At 43.8% G+C, this 19,199-nt stretch overlaps 1 protein-coding gene across 2 annotated transcripts in view; it reads left to right on the top strand.

Moving 5' to 3' along the window:
- LOC138959125 (serine/threonine-protein phosphatase 6 regulatory ankyrin repeat subunit A-like) overlaps positions 1-19,199 on the top strand; it is a 177,430-nt gene that overhangs the window by 44,852 nt on the left and 113,379 nt on the right. For both annotated transcript variants that reach the window (XM_070330494.1, XM_070330486.1), the window contains exon 2: positions 9,016-9,120. In XM_070330494.1, coding sequence (XP_070186595.1) covers positions 9,016-9,120 — 105 coding nt within the window. The remainder of the gene's footprint in view (positions 1-9,015; positions 9,121-19,199) is intronic.

Here is a 19,199-nt window from a genome sequence, read left to right as displayed (position 1 = left end):
GGGGCTTTGTCGAAGATTGCGTGATCAAAATTTCAATCAATTTGATTGTAAAATGAGGGCGACTGTATATTGTGTTTTTGTATTTGTCAGACTTGATTGCACCAAGTCCCTACACATGTTGTAATGCGCTTAGAGCCAAATATTTTTGTTTTTTGTAATGGATAGGCGCAATATAAATACACTTTATTATTATTATTATTATTATTATTATTTATCGATCGGTCTGTCTTATAGTTTCTTTGTCTTTCTGTCTCTCGATCGGTCTGTCTCATAGTGTCTTTGTCTCTCTGTCTCTACCTCCTGCAACCGCGTACCGCAGCTCCGTGCACCTTGCTTCCTCATCTTTCTCTATCCACACGCGTACTGACGGCGCCAGAGCGCAATCATTGATCACTGAAGCGGACGCAGTTAGCACAGGAATGAAAGCAAAGAATGGGAACCCATTTTATTTGCTTTTTGCGAGAGATTATTACAGACGACGGCGAGGAATACGCCGAGAGCGAATGCAAGACTAACAGCAATCTTCAGAGTGTCATCGCCACGGCGTGAAATTCACTGCGAAGTTGTTATTTTGCTCTCTTTATACATTTCTCGTTGACAAGAACGTCACTGAAACTTGGAAAGGGAAAAACCTGACATGTCCTCCAAACTGCCGCGACCAGCACATGCTAACTGCAATTTGCTCTCGCCATTTTTCCAGAGCCAACGTTTCTTTCTTTTTCCACCTCACGCCTGTTCTGTTCAGTCCTGGTTTAAACTGTTAACTTGTTTTGTTACGAGACAACTGTAAACTTGTTTTGTAACGAGAACACTGTAAACTTGTTTTGTAACGAGAACACTGTCACCTTGTTTTGTAACGAGAACACTGTCACCTTGTTTTGTAACGAGAACACTGTCAACTTGTTTTGTAACGAGAACACTGTCAACTTGTTTTGTAACGAGAACACTGTCAACTTGTTTTGTAACGAGAACACTGTCAACTTGTTTTGTAACGAGAACACTGTCAACTTGTTTTGTAACGAGAACACTGTCAACTTGTTTTGTAACGAGAACACTGTCAACTTGTTTTGTAACGAGAACACTGTCAACTTGTTTTGTAACGAGAACACTGTCAATTTGTTTTGATACGTGTGTGAGAGAACTCACAAAAGACTGTCTCAGAAACGCATTGGAGTTTCATCGTAAGTATTGGCAGTGGAAATCAGCAGGGTTTTCTTCATGAACGATTCCGTCCTTCTCTCCAGTCAAAGGCGACTATGAATTCGTCCGAATCCTTGGTTCAGTAACCTGAATTGAACTCTGTGGTATTCCCACTGTGCTAGGGAAGCAAGAAATGATGAACGGCGCTGGAAACTGTGGTATCTCTCTGACAATAACTGTTTATTTACTTAGCAGTAGAATCACATTTAACGTTGCTGTATATTGTGTCATCTTTGGGCAAGTGTTTTGTTCAATTCCCCATGTCTCTTAGGGCTTTTGTTTCAACATGCCGAGTCCTGAGTTTGGTATGAAGAAGATAGGTACAATGCAACTGGCAATGAAAGACCTTTTGTTTCAACATGCCGAGTCCTGAGTTTGGTATGAAGAAGATAGGTACAATGAAACTGGCAATGAAAGACCTTTTGTATCAACATGCCGAGTCCTGAGTTTGGTGTAAAGAAGATAGGTACAATGAAACTGGCAATGAAAGACCTTTTGTATCAACATGCCGAGTCCTGAGTTTGGTATGAAGAAGATAGGTACAATGCAACTGGCAATGAAAGACCTTTTGTTTCAACATGCCGAGTCCTGAGTTTGGTATGAAGAAGATAGGTACAATGAAACTGGCAATGAAAGACCTTTTGTTTCAACATGCCGAGTCCTGAGTTTGGTGTAAAGAAGATAGGTACAATGAAACTGGCAATGAAAGACCTTTTGTATCAACATGCCGAGTCCTGAGTTTGGTGTAAAGAAGATAGGTACAATGAAACTGGCAATGAAAGACCTTTTGTTTCAACATGCCGAGCCCTGAGTTTGGTATGAAGAAGATAGGTACAATGAAACTGGCAATGAAAGACCTTTTGTATCAACATGCCGAGTCCTGAGTTTGGTGTAAAGAAGATAGGTACAATGAAACTGGCAATGAAAGACCTTTTGTATCAACATGCCGAGTCCTGAGTTTGGTGTGAAGAAGATAGGTACAATGCAACTGGCAATGAAAGACCTTTTGTTTCAACATGCCGAGTCCTGAGTTTGGTATGAAGAAGATAGGTACAATGCAACTGGCAATGAAAGACCTTTTGTTTCAACATGCCGAGTCCTGAGTTTGGTGTAAAGAAGATAGGTACAATGCAACTGGCAATGAAAGACCTTTTGTTTCAACATGCCGAGTCCTGAGTTTGGTATGAAGAAGATAGGTACAATGCAACTGGCAATGAAAGACCTTTTGTTTCAACATGCCGAGTCCTGAGTTTGGTATGAAGAAGATAGGTACAATGAAACTGGCAATGAAAGACCTTTTGTTTCAACATGCCGAGCCCTGAGTTTGGTATGAAGAAGATAGGTACAATGAAACTGGCAATGAAAGACCTTTTGTTTCAACATGCCGAGTCCTGAGTTTGGTGTAAAGAAGATAGGTACAATGAAACTGGCAATGAAAGACCTTTTGGTTCAACATGCCGAGTCCTGAGTTTGGTGTAAAGAAGATAGGTACAATGCAACTGGCAATGAAAGACCTTTTGTTTCAACATGCCGAGTCCTGAGTTTGGTGTAAAGAAGATAGGTACAATGAAACTGGCAATGAAAGACCTTTTGTATCAACATGCCGAGTCCTGAGTTTGGTGTAAAGAAGATAGGTACAATGAAACTGGCAATGAAAGACCTTTTGTTTCAACATGCCGAGTCCTGAGTTTGGTATGAAGAAGATAGGTACAATGCAACTGGCAATGAAAGACCTTTTGTTTCAACATGCCGAGTCCTGAGTTTGGTATGAAGAAGATAGGTACAATGCAACTGGCAATGAAAGACCTTTTGTTTCAACATGCCGAGTCCTGAGTTTGGTGTAAAGAAGATAGGTACAATGCAACTGGCAATGAAAGACCTTTTGTTTCAACATGCCGAGTCCTGAGTTTGGTGTAAAGAAGATAGGTACAATGAAACTGGCAATGAAAGATCTTTGCGTGAAGACGTCCTCTGTGCTAACATCACGTGTTTTCAAGATCTGTTTTCTGACTGGTTTTAACAATATGACGCAGTATCTTTAACGACGCATTTCTGACTGGTTTTAACAGTATGACGCAGTATCTTTAACGACGCATTTCTGAGATGTTTTGAGATTTCACCACAGACGGACCATTGCAGGATCCGATGACCTTCCCCAGAGACCAAGGTTGGCAGTTGATGGGAGCTGTTGTATCTGCATATCTATTACTGGTCTCTCAATTTACCTTTTAAGAGTGAACTGAACCTTGTTTGGAATTTCACCCAGAAGTGCTAATCACCTCTGTGTGCAAATGGATCTTGTCATGTGATGCTCTGAGTTAGCCGTAGAGATTGTCTCTGTGTGTGCAATGCATCTTGTCATGTAATGCTCTGAGTTAGCCGTAGAGATTGTCTCTGAGTTAGCCGTAGAGATTGTCTCTGAGTTAGCCGAAGAGATTGTCTCTGCACGTACACATTAGCAGGGCAGTGCAACGACTTTTTGTATAACTACACTAGTGTTTGCAATCTGCACGTGACTTTATCTTGCGAGAACACCTGCTACCGTTCTCATATTATTCCACTGGCTCCATTTTATCAACGCTCGGGCAAAAATGAGTCCCTCCCTCTCTCTCTCTCTCTCTCTCTCTCTCTCTCTCTCTCTCTCTCTCTCTCTCTCTCTCTCTCTCTCTCTCTCTCTCTCTCTCTATCTCTCTCTCTCTCTCTCTCTCTCTCTCTCTCTCTGTTTGTCTCTCCCTCTCTTTGTCTCTGTTAGTCGCTCTCTGTTCCTGTCTGTCTGCCTCTCTCTGTATCTGTCTCTTTCTCTGTCTTCGTCTCTCTGTCTGTCTCTCTCTGTCTCTGTCCCTCTCTTTCTCCCCCCCACCCCTCTCTCTCTCTCTCTCTCTCTCTCTCTCTCTCTCTCTCTCTCTCTCTCTCTCTCTCTCTCCGTTTTAGTCCCTTCAATAGCTCGTTAGTCAGTGTAGCAAATTTCGGTGGCTGCGTTGAGGGAGCTAACTAGGCCGTATTGATCATGACTTGATCATCACGCCAAGAGTTTGATCATCACGCCAAGAGTTTGATCATCACGCCCTGGGACAGGCTGATCTTCCTTAACCCAGTGTGGGATTTTCAGTGGGGCGACCACCCCCAACCCAGCGCGTCCCCGGGTGGCGGATAGGGGAACGGTCTTCAGATATGGAGATCAGCCGCTTGCGGCCGCGGACCTAATTCCGTAATTGGCGGTGTTTCCTACCAGGGCGGAGTGGGGTAGCAGGCGGCACTGCTACCCCCTTTGAAATGCTCCATCGTCCATTGACGGGACTCATCTAATGCGATTAAGGGCGCATTAAAACCCTAGCTCCAGGTGGGATTCCAGCAAATCCTCCCCCCTGTGCTCTCAGGGTAGGACGTACGGGCCATGAGCTAAGGGTGAGGTAACCCCGAAAGAAAACCCCGAATGCTGAAGACGGAGGACCCGGGCCGCACGGCGCATTCTAACAAACCACGGGTACACGCGCTTACGCAAATGATGACACAATCAACCAGCACATAATTTTTGCGAACGCCAAGAAAAAGAAGAAGAAGAAGATCATCACGCCAAGAGATTGATCATCACGCAATGAGTGGCACTTTCACGCTCGGTTGCTCACACTAATAATTCTCTTGTTGACGCAACAACAACCACGTACCGCACGTGCGTGCGTAAAAATAGCGCGATGTGGTTACGATATCAGCTGCAACATTCTCTTGCGCGGTGCCATCTTGATATGACATCGCTCGGACCGTAGAGTGTCACGCCTGAAGCATGTCAAAAACATTTACTGCATGCGCAATATTTTCTATGAAGAACGGTTCTTCCAAGTGTCACTCACATATGTTTTGGTGGTCATGATGATTATTCCCGTTTGAGTTTTGATAACATTGGCGTTCCGGAGGATAGAGAATCCACAGAAATAGACAAACGGACAAACGCACGCACGCTTACGCGCACCTGAAATACAAGCCATATAAAAAACCCACTCGTGTTGTAACCTCTATATTATATACCTGACTACTTCCCCGAGTAAACATAAAAAGATATGTATATACTTACCTGACTACTGTCTCTACACAGTCTACGAGGGTGTTTTTGTTTTGTTTTGTTTTTTTCTCGGTGGGAAACTGGTATAAAGAACTGAGGACCTTCCGGTTTAGAGTCAGGCCAGCTGTCTGAGCTCCGAATGGCGTGAAGATGAGGCTTGACGGGGCGACATGTGGTGAGAGAAGTGGCTACAAAAGGCGTCAGGAAGGGCAGATAATCTAATTGTCATTCAGCGTCATTGATTTTACTGGCAGGCCTGACTGATCCCTGTGGGGTACTCTAGTTCCTTTGCTTTGGGAACTGTTAGCTATAGCTGTCTGTGGCACTCTCTCTCTCTCTCTCTCTCTCTCTCTCTCTCTCTCTCTCTCTCTCTCTCTCTCTCTCTCTCTCTCTCTCTCTCTCTCATGACGCTTTTTGTGCATCAAAAAACAAGAAAGGTAATTTGTTGGAACATGTGTTATTGACAAAACAATACGTTACAATGACAAACGTTCCAACAAATTACCTTTCTTGTTTTTTTATTCTTAATTTTGGAACGTTGGCAGTCTCTTTGTTTTTAAATTTGTGCATGTTGTATGGTTTTTTTCTTCTTTTCTTAAGTCGTTTCCTTCTGCCTCTTTAAAGAAGGAGGAGAAAAGACAGACAGACATACGGGAAGAATGCAGGGCAGTCGGTTGGCGTGGGCACTTGGTAAAACACCAACACTTATTTCAAATCGCCAAAAGCGTTGCCGCCGTCATTTCCAACTTTGTCACGGTACAGAAAGAGTGTTGCCTGCGAAAACCCCAACGTGATGGTAGCGAGACCAGGGGGGCGGGTTGTGATTGGTGGAAAATAGGAGAGTTTTTTAAATTTATTATTTTCTTATATTTATATTATCGTCTTCTATATATTTGTGTGAGAAGTTCTCTTTACTCATACTTCATTCAACTACATTTGTATAACTTTAGAAACAGAAGGGGAAAAAAAGAGAGATCGACCATCCCCAGAAAATGAGGACGAGGAGGGGGAGATTTAAGAGGGGGGGGGGGGGGGGGGGGGCCTCGTGTTTTTGATCTAGCTGCGCGTGGCCTATGGCGCTTCTCCAAAATAGAAAGTTGACTCGGGAAAATGGGAAGATAAACGCCCGATTGATTGCTTGGAGCGGCACTCTCTCGCGCAACAACGATTTTTGTTGGTTGGCTATTTTTTGGTTAGCTTTCCTTTTGATGTTCTGTTTGTGATTTGTTGAGATTTGGCCCCTGGCCCTGTTGTACTGGTGAGATCGATTGTGGAAAAACTCTAGGTTTGGTTTACCTCCTCCTCCTCTTCCTCCTCCTCCTCCTCCTCCTCCTTCTTCCTTAACGTCGTCAGTGACGTCGTTGTTTCGCTGACCGCCACCGCCAACACTCACCCCCCCCCCCCCCTCGCACCCTACTCTTCATTCTTTGTCGTCGTCGTCGTCGTTTTATTGCTTTTAAACGTCCTCCACCTCTAGGTTTACATCGTCCTCGACCTCCCTCTTTTTATCATAATTGACGTTGACGTTTCAATGCCCCCACGCGTCCTGATCAACCACCCCCCCCCCCCTCTCCTCCTGTACCGCTCCTTACTCCTCCTCTCTCTTGTCCTTTGTTCCCTCTTGTTGTACTAACAGGGCGAGATCATCTGCAGAAGAATTGCTCTCCAGTCCAAAAACAACTAATTGTTGTATATGTTGTAACTCTTTGTGCTGTGCAACTGTCTGTGTCTTGTACACGTTTTCACGAGGCTAAAAAACAAAATGTCTGTTTCTCGTCATTTTTACATGTACTCATATCTCTGTGGCAGTCAGACAGAACTCCAGGAATAGTGCTCATTTGAGATCTTGGACGATTTTTGCCAATTTCCTGCCGCTTCGAGGGGATTACCCTCTCCCACTCCTAATTTGCAGACCGCATCCGGCGATGGTATTCTATTTGAAGCGAGACAATTACTCTTTGGTTGTGTCAAAGAGAGGATTTAGAGTCACGTTTCATTCTACACCCACAGGTTGGACAGTTATCGGTCATTTTGTGGCTTCTGCATTTATTTGTCTGTGTTTGAGTGAGTGCAGTGATCGATTTGCTGCACGTGCAATGTATTTTGCAGACCTAGGCTGAGGCGCACGAGAAAGTTACCAGCCAAACGGAAGCAAACCCGCAGTGGTTTTTTTGGTTCGACTTCGTGCACCTCAGCTGGGAACCCATACGATTCCGGACCCACCCCTACTTCACCCATTGTTTCTTCACTGGCGAGAACTTTACGGCTTTCAGCTGCTGGTTTTAGAAAAAAAATCCCGAATTCTGAAATCGTAAGGTCAGAGAGAGAGAGCGAGAGGGGGAGAGAGAGGCAGAAGAGAGAGAGAGAGCGAGAGGGGGAGAGAGAGGCAGAAGAGAGAGAGAGCGAGAGGGGGAGAGAGAGGCAGAAGAGAGAGGGGGGAAGGAGGAGGGACGGACGGACGGAGAGATTGAAATACGGCGATAGAGCGAGACAGAGACTTTTTTTTTCTAAAGGGAACTTTAACTTGCGATAAACCCCCTGCGGGTTAGGGGGAGTCCCATATTGGTTGGGACGAGAAAAAATTTACCCGATGCTACCCAGCATGTCGTAAGAGGCGACTAACGGTTCTGTTTCTCCTTTTACCCTTGTTAAGTGTTTCTTGTATAGAATATAGTCAATGTTTGTAAAGATTTTAGTCAAGCAGTATGTAAGAAATGTTAAGTCCTTTGTACTGGAAACTTGCATTCTCCCAGTAAGGTCATATATTGTACTACGTTGCAAGCCTCTGGAGCAATTTTTTGATTAGTGCTTTTGTGAACAAGAAACAATTAACAAGTGGCTCTATCCCATCTCCCCCCTTTCCCCTATCCCATCTCCCCCCTTTCCCCGTCGCGATATAACCTTGAATGGTTGAAAACGACGTTAAACACCAAATAAAGAAAGAAAGAAAGAACTTGCGATAAAACACGATACCCTTCGTTGTCGAAGCTTGAATCTCTGGAAATAAATTCTTAAAAACAGATCCGTAGGTATAGGCAACACTGGAGGTTCCCAGTAAAACGGAGCTTTCTCTCCAGCGGTTTCTTGGCAGACGTCTTATTTCTCAATAACTACATTTGCCAATGAAACCGTTCGTAATATTGATCATGACGTGTTTGTGATATTTATCATGACGTGTTTGTGATATTGATCATGACGTGTGTGTGATATCTATCATGACGTGTTTGTGATATCTATCATGACGTGTTTGTGATATTTATCATGACGTGTTTGTGATATTTATCATGACGTGTTTGTGATATTGATCATGACGTGTGTGTGATATCTATCATGACGTGTTTGTGATATCTATCATGACGTGTTTGTGATATTTATAAGGACGTGTTTGTGATATTCTTCATGACGTGTTTGTGATATTTATCATGACGTGTTTGTGATATTGTTCGTGACGTGTTTGGGATATTGTTCATGACGTGTTTGTGATATTGTTCATGACGTGTTTATGATATTCTTCATGACGTGTTTGTGATATTTATCATGACGTATTTGTGATATTCTTCATGACGTGTTTGTGATATTTATCATGACGTGTTTGTGATATTGTTCATGACGTGTTTGTGATATTTATCATGAAATGTTTGTGATGTTTATCATAACGTAGTTGTGATGTTGTTCATGACGTGTTTGTGATATTTATCATGACGTATTTGTGATATTGTTCAAGACGTGTTTGGGATATTTATCGTGATGTGATGCAGATCAGTCTGGTGGAGGCCGTGGGGGATTTGAACCCGGACCATGTGCTGGAGCTGATCACTTCCTGTAGCCAGCACAGCCAGGAGCCACCTCTTACCTCAGATCAGGTCAGTGTGTGTGTGTACGTGTGTGTGTGTGTGTGTGTGTGTGTGTGTGTGTGTGTGTATCTCTCTTTCTGTGTGTGTGTGTGTGTGGCTGTGCGTGCGTCTCTCTCTCTCTCTCTCTCTGTCTCTCTCTCTCTGTCTCTCTCAATCTCTGTCTCTCTCTCTCTCTGTCTCTGTCTCTCTCTGTCTCTGTCTCGCTCACGCCTGTGGGCTGTGTCTGTACGTGTAGTATCCTTTGTGTGTCAGTGTATTTGCACAGGTCTGTAATTCAGAGACATAGACAGAGACAGTATAATACGACTAAAACGCAATAAATAATGCATGGCTTTCATAAACTGTCATAGCGACCGTTCCACAGCTAGGGGCTTATTATAGATTGGTACGAACAGCATTATACTCCGCCTGAACTGCCTCATGTTACCCGTTGGCTTTGCATGTTTTAGTCTCACGGAACAGCAGTTATTACCAACAAATAATTAATTACCCGTTGATTATTTTAATCATAATCAATCAATCAATATGAGGCTTATATCGCGCGTATTCCGTGGGTACAGTTCTAAGCGCAGGGATTTATTTTTGAGTCACTTGAGAAAAAGTGACTCTATGTAATCGGTCAGTGTTAGTCTGTCCGGCCGGCCGTCCGGCCGGCCGTCCGGCCGGCCGTCCGTAGACACCACCTTAACGTTGGACTTTTCTCGGAAACTATCAAAGCGATCAGGCTCATATTTTGTTTAGTCGTGACCTCCAATGACCTCTACACTTTAACGATGGTTTCGTTGACCTTTGACCTTTTTCAAGGTCACAGGTCAGCGTCAAAGGAAAAATTAGACATTTTATATCTTTGACAAAGTTCATCGGATGTGATTGAAACTTTGTAGGATTATTCTTTACATCAAAGTATTTACATCTGTAGCCTTTTACGAACGTTATCAGAAAAACAAGGGAGATAACTAGCCTTTTCTGTTCGGCAACACACAACTTAACGTTGGGCTTTTCTCGGAAACTATAAAAGTGACCGGGCTCAAATTTTATGTGAACGTGACTCATTGTGTTGTGAATAGCAATTTCTTCCTGTCCATCTGATGCCTCATATAATATTCAGAACTGCGAAAGTGACTCGATCGAGCGTTTGCTCTTCTTGTTATTTTTGAGTCACTTGAGAAAAAGTGACTCTATGTAATCGGTCAGTGTTAGTCTGTCCGGCCGGCCGTCTGGCCGGCCGTCCGGCCGGCCGTCCGTAGACACCACCTTAACGTTGGACTTTTCTCGGAAACTATCAAAGCGATCCGGCTCATATTTTGTTTAGTCGTGACCTCCAATGACCTCTACACTTTAACGATGGTTTCGTTGACCTTTGACCTTTTTCAAGGTCACAGGTCAGCGTCAAAGGAAAAATTAGACATTTTATATCTTTGACAAAGTTCATCGGATGTGATTGAAACTTTGTAGGATTATTCTTTACATCAAAGTATTTACATCTGTAGCCTTTTACGAACGTTATCAGAAAAACAAGGGAGATAACTAGCCTTTTCTGTTCGGCAACACACAACTTAACGTTGGGCTTTTCTCGGAAACTATAAAAGTGACCGGGCTCAAATTTTATGTGAACGTGACTCCCAGTGACCTCTACACTTTGACGTCTGCTTTGGTGACCTTTGACCTTTTTCAAGGTCACAGGTATGTCTTGAAGGAAAAAAATTGAAATATCATATCTCTGAAACTATTCATCGGATTTGATTCAAACTTTATAGGATTATTCTTTACATCAAATTATTTACATCTGTATTGTGTTGTGAATAGCAATTTCTTCCTGTCCATCTGATGCCTCATATAATATTCAGAACTGCGAAAGTGACTCGATCGAGCGTTTGCTCTTCTTGTTTATTTTTATTTTATGCAATTTATATCGCGCACATATTTAAGGCGCAGGGATTTATTTATGCCGTGTGAGATGGAATTTTTTTTACACAATACATCACGCATTCACATCGGCCAGCAGATCGCAGCCATTTCGGCGCATATCCTACTTTTCACGGCCTATTATTCCAAGTCACACGGGTATTTTGGTGGACATTTTTATCTATGCCTATACAATTTTGCCAGGAAAGACCCTATTGTCAATCGTGGGATCTTTAACGTGCACACCCCAATGTAGTGTACACGAAGGGACCTCGGTTTTTCGTCTCATCCGAAAGACTAGCACTTGAACCCACCACCTAGGTTAGGAAAGGGGGGAGAAAATTGCAAACGCCCTGACCCAGGATCGAACTCGCAACCTCTCGCTTCCGAGCGCAAGTGCGTTACCACTCGGCTACCCAGTCCTTAAGTCCTTCGTATTTTGCGAAGTTGTGCACCGTTCTGTCGCGCGTGACACACTTTCGTTGATACGAGATAGACTGTTTATTGTTCTTGCGGATTGCTTTTTCAATTCCGTGTGTGTGTGTGTGTGTGTGTGTGTGTGTGTGTGTGTGTGTGTGTGTGTGTGTGTGTGTGTGTTTGTTTTTGTTCAGCTGTACAGCCTGTATTTTATATTATGCTGTTCATATTCGACTGTTCTATGTATTGAAATTGTTATCACACTGTATGTGTTTTCAAGTAAGGACAGGTTTTAAGATGAGGCTCGGGCCTCCATCCTTATGTCATAAACAGTCATCAATCAATCATTTATTCCACCAATATGTCAACCCAAGTCTCCAACCTATACACATACATTCGTTTGTGATGACAGGACGTAAGACAAGGCTTGTGCCTAAAATCTCTGTCCTTATGCAGAAAAGACCAGTCAGTCGAGCAATCCATCCATCCACCCCAAGTATCAAGACCACCCTGCGAGGTGTTTGTTGGGACCGAGTGTTAGACTAGGCTTGTGTCTAAGATCTCTGTCCTTATGCAATAAAGACCAGTCAGTCGATCACTCCATCTACCCCAAGTATCAAGACCACCCTGCGAGGTGTTTGTTGGGACCGAGTGTAAGACTAGGCTTGTGCCTAAAATCTCTGTCTTTATGCAATAAAGAACAGTCAGTCGATCACTCCATCCACCCCAAGTATCAAGACCACCCTGCGAGGTGTTTGTTGGGACCGAGTGTTAGACTAGGCTTGTGTCTAAAATCTCTGTCCTTATGCAATAAAGACCAGTCAGTCGATCACTCCATCCACCCCAAGTATCAAGACCACCCTGCGATGTGTTTGTTGGGACCGAGTGTTAGACAAGGCTTGTGTCTAAAATCTCTGTCTTTATGCAATAAAGAACAGTCAGTCGATCACTCCATCCACCCCAAGTATCAAGACCACCCTGCGATGTGTTTGTTGGGACCGAGTGTTAGACAAGGCTTGTGTCTAAAATCTCTGTCTTTATGCAATAAAGAACAGTCAGTCGATCACTCCATCCACCCCAAGTATCAAGACCACCCTGCGAGGTGTTTGTTGGGACCGAGTGTTAGACAAAGCTTGTGTCTAAAATCTCTGTCTTTATGCAATAAAGAACAGTCAGTCGATCACTCCATCCACCCCAAGTATCAAGACCACCCTGCGAGGTGTTTGTTGGGACCGAGTGTTAGACAAGGCTTGTGTCTAAAATCTCTGTCTTTATGCAATAAAGAACAGTCAGTCGATCACTCCATCCACCCCAAGTATCAAGACCACCCTGCGAGGTGTTTGTTGGGACCGAGTGTTAGACTAGGCTTGTGTCTAAAATCTCTGTCCTTATGCAATAAAGACCAGTCAGTCGATCACTCCATCCACCCCAAGTATCAAGACCACCCTGCGATGTGTTTGTTGGGACCGAGTGTAAGACTAGGCTTGGTCCAAAACACATATATCCATATGTATTAAAGATAGTTCAATCAATCAATCAATCAATCAATCAATCAATTAATCTACCCCATTCCATCAACCACCTCCACACCACCCGAAAGTCTCCGGCCTCCACAGCAATTGCATTCTGTGTCTTCTCCCGTGCTACCTCCAGCGCACACCCCTTCACGTCCACCCCCCTTCACGTCCACCCCCCTTCACGTCCACCCCCCTTCACGTCCACCCCCCTTCACGTCCACCCCCCTTCACGTCCACCCCCCTTCACGTCCACCCCCCTTCACGTCCACCCCCCTTCACGTCCACCCCCCTTCACGTCCACCCCCCTTCACGTCCACCCCCCTTCACGTCCACCCCCCTTCACGTCCTGGACAGCCCGTAATGACTGAGGTCTCTGTCTGGGTCAGCCTCTTAACGAACACCTCCACCCCCCTCGATCACCCTCCATCACCCTCCATCACACTTGAACCCAAAGGCCATGAAGGGGCAAGGGGCCTGAGACACTTTTTTCATCCCTGCCCCTGAAACGATCAGCAAGGGACGGTAACAAGTTCTCTCCTTGGCGGCTTAAAAAGGGAGATAATTTTGTGGCGCGGAGAGGTGCAGCAACGAGATTAAAGCGTCGTCTAGGTCCAGACAAGTGATGGGAAATCCATGGTGGGCAGAGTGCCCGGTACTGGCCGCCACTTCCATCACCCTTCAACCCAAAGTCCATGAAAGGGGGGGGGGGGGGGGGGGGTGGTGGTTTTGAAGAGTGCTTGGTACTTGGGGGAGGTCGGTCGTAATATGGTAGCCTGTGGTCGCTCTGAAGAGTTGCCATTCGGGGTAAGGGATGGTGGGGGGATGCTAGATATGGTAAAGAGTGCTTGCAACAAACGGTAGTTTGGTCGTTATATTGTAGCCTGTGGTCGCTCTGGGGAGTTGCTATTCAGAGGGAAGGGGGATAAGTGATGGGAAATGTATGGTGGGTGGAGGGTGCTTGCAACTAACGGTGAGTAGGTCGTAATATTGTAGCCTGTGGTCGCTCTCAGAAGTTGCTATAGTCGGGGTGGTGGTGGTTGGGGTGGTGGTTTTTGGGGTGGTGGTCGTTGATTTGGGGTGAAGAGTCTAGTGAAACGCAATTTCCAAATATGTGCTACGGGGAACCGCGAGGACTTTCACGTACAATCCACTTTGTTCAATAAAGTTCAGTTCGGAGAGAGCGAACACTGCGGTGGAAACAATGGTTATGGCCAAGTGTGTGTGCATGTCACGATTTATTTTTTCCCAGTCGTTCTTTCAGTAAAGAGTTATTGAAGATGATTATGTCGGGGTAGGACTGTGAATGGGCGTTATGATATGGAGGGACGAGTAAAGACTGTGGTGCAGCAAGTGTTGTGACGCAGAGCGATATTGTATTCAGTCACCCTTTCAAAACCAGTGGCCGTCACTTTCAAAGTTTCCAGGAAGTTGTGTCAAAAAATGAATCTGTCATAATGTGCTGATTTTTGTCTTCAGTGTAAATTTGAGCGTACTCTGAGGTGACCCGTTTGGTCGACTGAGCGTTAAAACGGTCAGTGGGGGAAATACAGCTGAATTGAGACATGTAGGAACTTACTTCCTAGCTGGTGTACAAGCTGAGCAATGATTATTGGAGAGTGTGGATGTGCGCGGTGTATCAGAATACATCGTTAACGTTGACTTCAGCTATTGTCATTCTGAAGGCCGTTCCTAACTGGACGAACCATTGATCCGCGAACCTAATTCGGACAGTTTCGGCGAACCTGAGTTTGTTCTTAATTGGACGAACTTGGAGTTTGCAAACTAGGTTCGGGGTGTTCGGCGGAATAGCTTCGGGGAGAAAAAGGATCGCATAACATCTCTTGGGAACCTTCCAAGATCGGGCCTTTCGCATCATACTTTAGTGAGCCAGTGCATGTACGTCTTGATCACAGTACAATGAATATCACACTATTTGATTAAAACAAAATTCTTTTAATGAAGCCCCAGAAAACAGAAAGGGATTTATAAAAAAAGATATGTAAACAAAATGAAAAGTATAAAAAATACAACGAAGGCGGCCTCCACATTTGAGCACTGGACCTTGTATTTCTGAACGAGGAGATGCCTTCTCTGAGTTTCTAACGAGGAGATGCCTTCTCTGAGTTTCTAACGAGGAGATGCCTTCTCTGAGTTTCTAACGAGGAGATGCCTTCTCTGAGTTTCTAACGAGGAGATGACTTCTCTGAGTTTCTAACGAGGAACCAGGGTGAAATAAACAGCTTCAACGACATCCTCAGACAACAAATAGAGCGGTTCGCCAAGAGGACACAAAAGCTTTAATATTTCAAACATGAGCTGGTAAAGAGCTGCAGTTAAGTCAAGTGAAAGTGCTTGATGGACGACAAACACGAGCCATGCACACAGACAAGCGACGCGCAGGGGAACTGTTAAGCGTCATCTGCAAGATGGGGGAGATGCAGTAATGGAAAATCCATAGGGAAAAATAGCTGAGATGCCCACCAACCCCACTTTCCTCTCTTGGGTCCCCAGCCCACTCTTTTCTCTCTGTCTCTGTCTCTGTCTCTCTGTCTCTGACTCTCTCTATCCTTGTATCTGTCTCTCTGTCTCTGACTCTCTCTATCCTTGTATCTGTCTCTCTGTCTCTGACTCTCTCTATCCTTGAATCTGTCTCTCTGTCTCTGTATCTGTCTCTCTGTCTCTGTCTCTCTGTCTCTGTCTCTGACTCTCTCTATCCTTGTATCTGTGTCTGTCTCTCTGTCTCTGTCTCTGACTCTCTCTATCCTTGTATCTGTGTCTGTCTCTGTCTCTGACTCTCTCTATCCTTGTATCTGTCTCTCTGTTTCTGACTTTCTCTATCCTTGTATCTGTCTCTCTGTCTCTGTCTCTCTGTCTCTGTCTCTGACTCTCTCTATCCTTGTATCTGTCTCTCTGTCTCTGTATCTGTCTCTCTGTCTCTGACTCTCTCTATCCTTGTATCTGTCTCTCTGTCTCTGACAGTGACACTCTCTATCCTTGTATCTGTCTCTCTGTCTCTGTCTCTGTCTCTGTCTCTCTGTCTCTGACTCTCTCTATCCTTGTATCTGTCTCTCTGTCTCTGTCTCTCTGTCTCTGACTCTCTCTATCCTTGTATCTGTCTCTCTGTCTCTGTCTCTGACTCTCTCTATCCTTGTATCTGTCTCTCTGTCTCTGTCTCTCTGTCTCTGTCTCTGTCTCGGACTCTCTATCCCTGTATCTGTCTCTCTGTTTCTCTCTCTCTGTCTCTCTGTCTCTGACTCTCTCTCTCCTTGTATCTGTGTCGCTGTCTCAGTCTCTCTCTCTGACTCTCTCTATCCTTGTATATGTCTCTCTGTCTCTCTCTCTGTCTCTCTGTTTCTGACTTTCTCTATCCTTGTATCTGTCTCTCTGTCTCTTCTGTCTCTGTCTCTGACTCTCTCTATCCTTGTATCTGTCTCTCTGTCTCAGTATCTGTCTCTCTGTCTCTGTCTCTCTCTCAGACTCTGACTCTCTATCCTTGTATCTGTCTCTCTGTCTCTGTATCTGTCTCTCTGTCTCTGTATCTGTCTCTCTGTCTCTGACTCTCTCTATCCTTGTATCTGTCTCTCTGTCTCTGTCTCTCTGTCTCTGACTCTCTCTATCCTTGTATCTGTCTCTCTGTTTCTGACTTTCTCTATCCTTGTATATGTCTCTCTGTTTCTCTGTGTGTCTCTCTCTCTTTCTCTCTCTCAGCCTCTCGAGTTTTTTAATGTATTGTTGAATTTTATGCGTGATTTTAATTTATAACTGTTACCATTGCCGTTATTTTAACCACTATTCACTATTGTAAGGGGCTGTGGCCTTACACAATTAAATAGTTGTTCTTGTTCTCTGTCTGTCTGTCTGTCTCTCTCTCTCTCTCTTAACCGGCACGGAATGGATCGTCTTGAGATTGTGAACTCGTTTAAATATCTCGGTGTAACCCTTTCCACCCAACTGAGCTGGAACATTGCAGTAGAAACAAAGACAACCATGGCGAAAAAGGGAGTGATCGAAATCGTTAGATTACTGAACAGACTTGGCTGCCATTCGGCAAAGGTGTTTTTCAAACTGTTTGACGCACGGATCGCCCCTATGCTCTTGTATGGTTCAGAGCTATGGGGATATGGAAAGTATGACTCTGTGGAAAGGGTCCACCTGTTTGCGTGTAAAAAGTTTCTGAAAGTGACAATTCGAACTCCAAACAACATTGTGTATGGTGAATTGGGAAGACATCCGCTGTATATTAACTCTGCAGTCAGATGTGTGAAATACTGGTTTACACTGCTGAAGCAACCTGATTCAAGATATTCCAAGATTGCATATAAAGCTTTATGTAATTTGGCATCGAAGGGCCACACAAATTGGGTCTCACATGTGCAGAGTCTTTTATGTTGTAATGGTTTTGCTGCTGTGTGGATGTACGGAATGGTTGGGAATGAGAAGTGTTTCTTACAAGAGTTTAAAAGACGTTTACAAGATTGTTTTTGTCAAGAATGGTTCTCCTTTTTAGAATGCAGTGAACGTTTCGACATTTATAATTGTTACAAAACATGCTTGGAAAAAGAGAAATACATTGAATTAATCGAAGATATTAAGTACAGAGTTGCTCTTGGTTTAAGCGTGTTTTATTCAATTTCTCATACACACGTTTCAAACAATAACAACATTTAGAACGTTAACAAGCAGATTGCTTATGGACACGTTCTTGAAATGATAATCAATACACATTCCGATAGCAAAACATGGCGAACAAGTGATAGCTTCAACACTTATCTTGATAATCTTTCATTATATTTTATACAAATAAGATGAAAAGAGAGACAGAGAGAGAGAGACAGAGATAGAGAGAGGGGGAGAGAGAGAATGCCTGGCTGCATCAATTGCACAGTTCATATAATATCAGCCGAAGCGATTAGTTAACATAACATAGTCTTGTACAACAGAGAATATTTTCGTGTTCAAAGATATAGTTAAATCAGTATTTCCAAACAAGAGTGTTTTGCAGTCTAGAACGTGTGTTGGCAGACTATTGAATAAAATGGTTCTATGTTCTTTAAATTTTGGACAGTGTAACAAGAAATGTTCAGAATCTTCCGGGCATGCTCCACACGTACATTCTAAATTATCAGGGAGGTGTCGGTTAACTGAGTCTTGTTGCAAATCGCTCATGTTTAATCTGAACCTGCTGTGAAATACCTGTGCCTGGCGGTTGCCTAAATAATAATACTGTGGAACAACAACATCTCCATCGGTCAAATACCTTTTAAATTCACCAACTGACTGCGTTTGTTGTATATTTTCTGGAAGATTATTCCACAATACTGTTGTTGAAGGAAAAAATGAAGATTTATATAACTCACTTCTGCACAATGGAACCTTACGTTCAAGAGGGCGTCGTCTGTGGTAAGGATTTACATCGGAAACCAGGACCGGCAGTTTGGAATATAAATATTCTGGGGTTAAACGATTTACAATTTTATAATACAGCAAAAGTTTATGACGACGTCGCCTTTCTTTCAGGGGCACAAAACCCGATTCGTTATACAGTTTTTGGTGGCTTGTGCCACGTACTGCACCTACAATGATTCGGATTGCATCGAGATGCAATGTCTCCAACTCGTCTACCAAACACTGTGTACAGTTATCTCAAATAACGTCCGCGTAATCAAACAATGGTAACATAAAGGATTTATATATAACTTCAAGTGATTTTCTGTTTAAACGATGCTTGAATAAACCTAAACACGCAATTGACTTTCTACATTCAGAGTTGCTCTTACTCGTTTCCGCGCAGGAGTATCCGAAATCAACGCTCACAAGTTTCGGTACGCACAAACCAAACGACAAGAAACTGTCCTCTCTGTACAGCTGATAAAGAAGATGGACACCATTTTGTATTTTTATGTCCTTTTTATCAAGACCTTCGAGCAAAGTATTTGAAAATCTCGAACTCTAAGACGCTGCAACAACAAGAAGACAGGTTCAGTGACATGTCATCAGAATGTATTTGTTGAATTTTATGCGTGACTATAATTTATAACTGTGCAGATATACTATTGCTGTTATTTTAACCACTATTGTAAGGGGCTGTGGCCTTAGACAATTAAAGATTTGTTCTTGTTCTTGTTCTCTTAACCGGCACGGTGGCCTAGTGGTAAGGCGTCCGCCCCGTGATCGGGAGGTCGTGGGTTCGAACCCCGGCCGGGTCATACCTAAGACTTTAAAATTGGCAATCTAGTGGCTGCTCCGCCT

The sequence above is a fragment of the Littorina saxatilis genome, linkage group LG1 (assembly GCF_037325665.1).
Source record: "Littorina saxatilis isolate snail1 linkage group LG1, US_GU_Lsax_2.0, whole genome shotgun sequence".
Classification (NCBI taxonomy): domain Eukaryota; kingdom Metazoa; phylum Mollusca; class Gastropoda; order Littorinimorpha; family Littorinidae; genus Littorina; species Littorina saxatilis.
The sequence above is the reverse complement of the archived record's forward strand: the minus strand, read 5'-3'. Positions and strand labels throughout refer to the sequence as shown.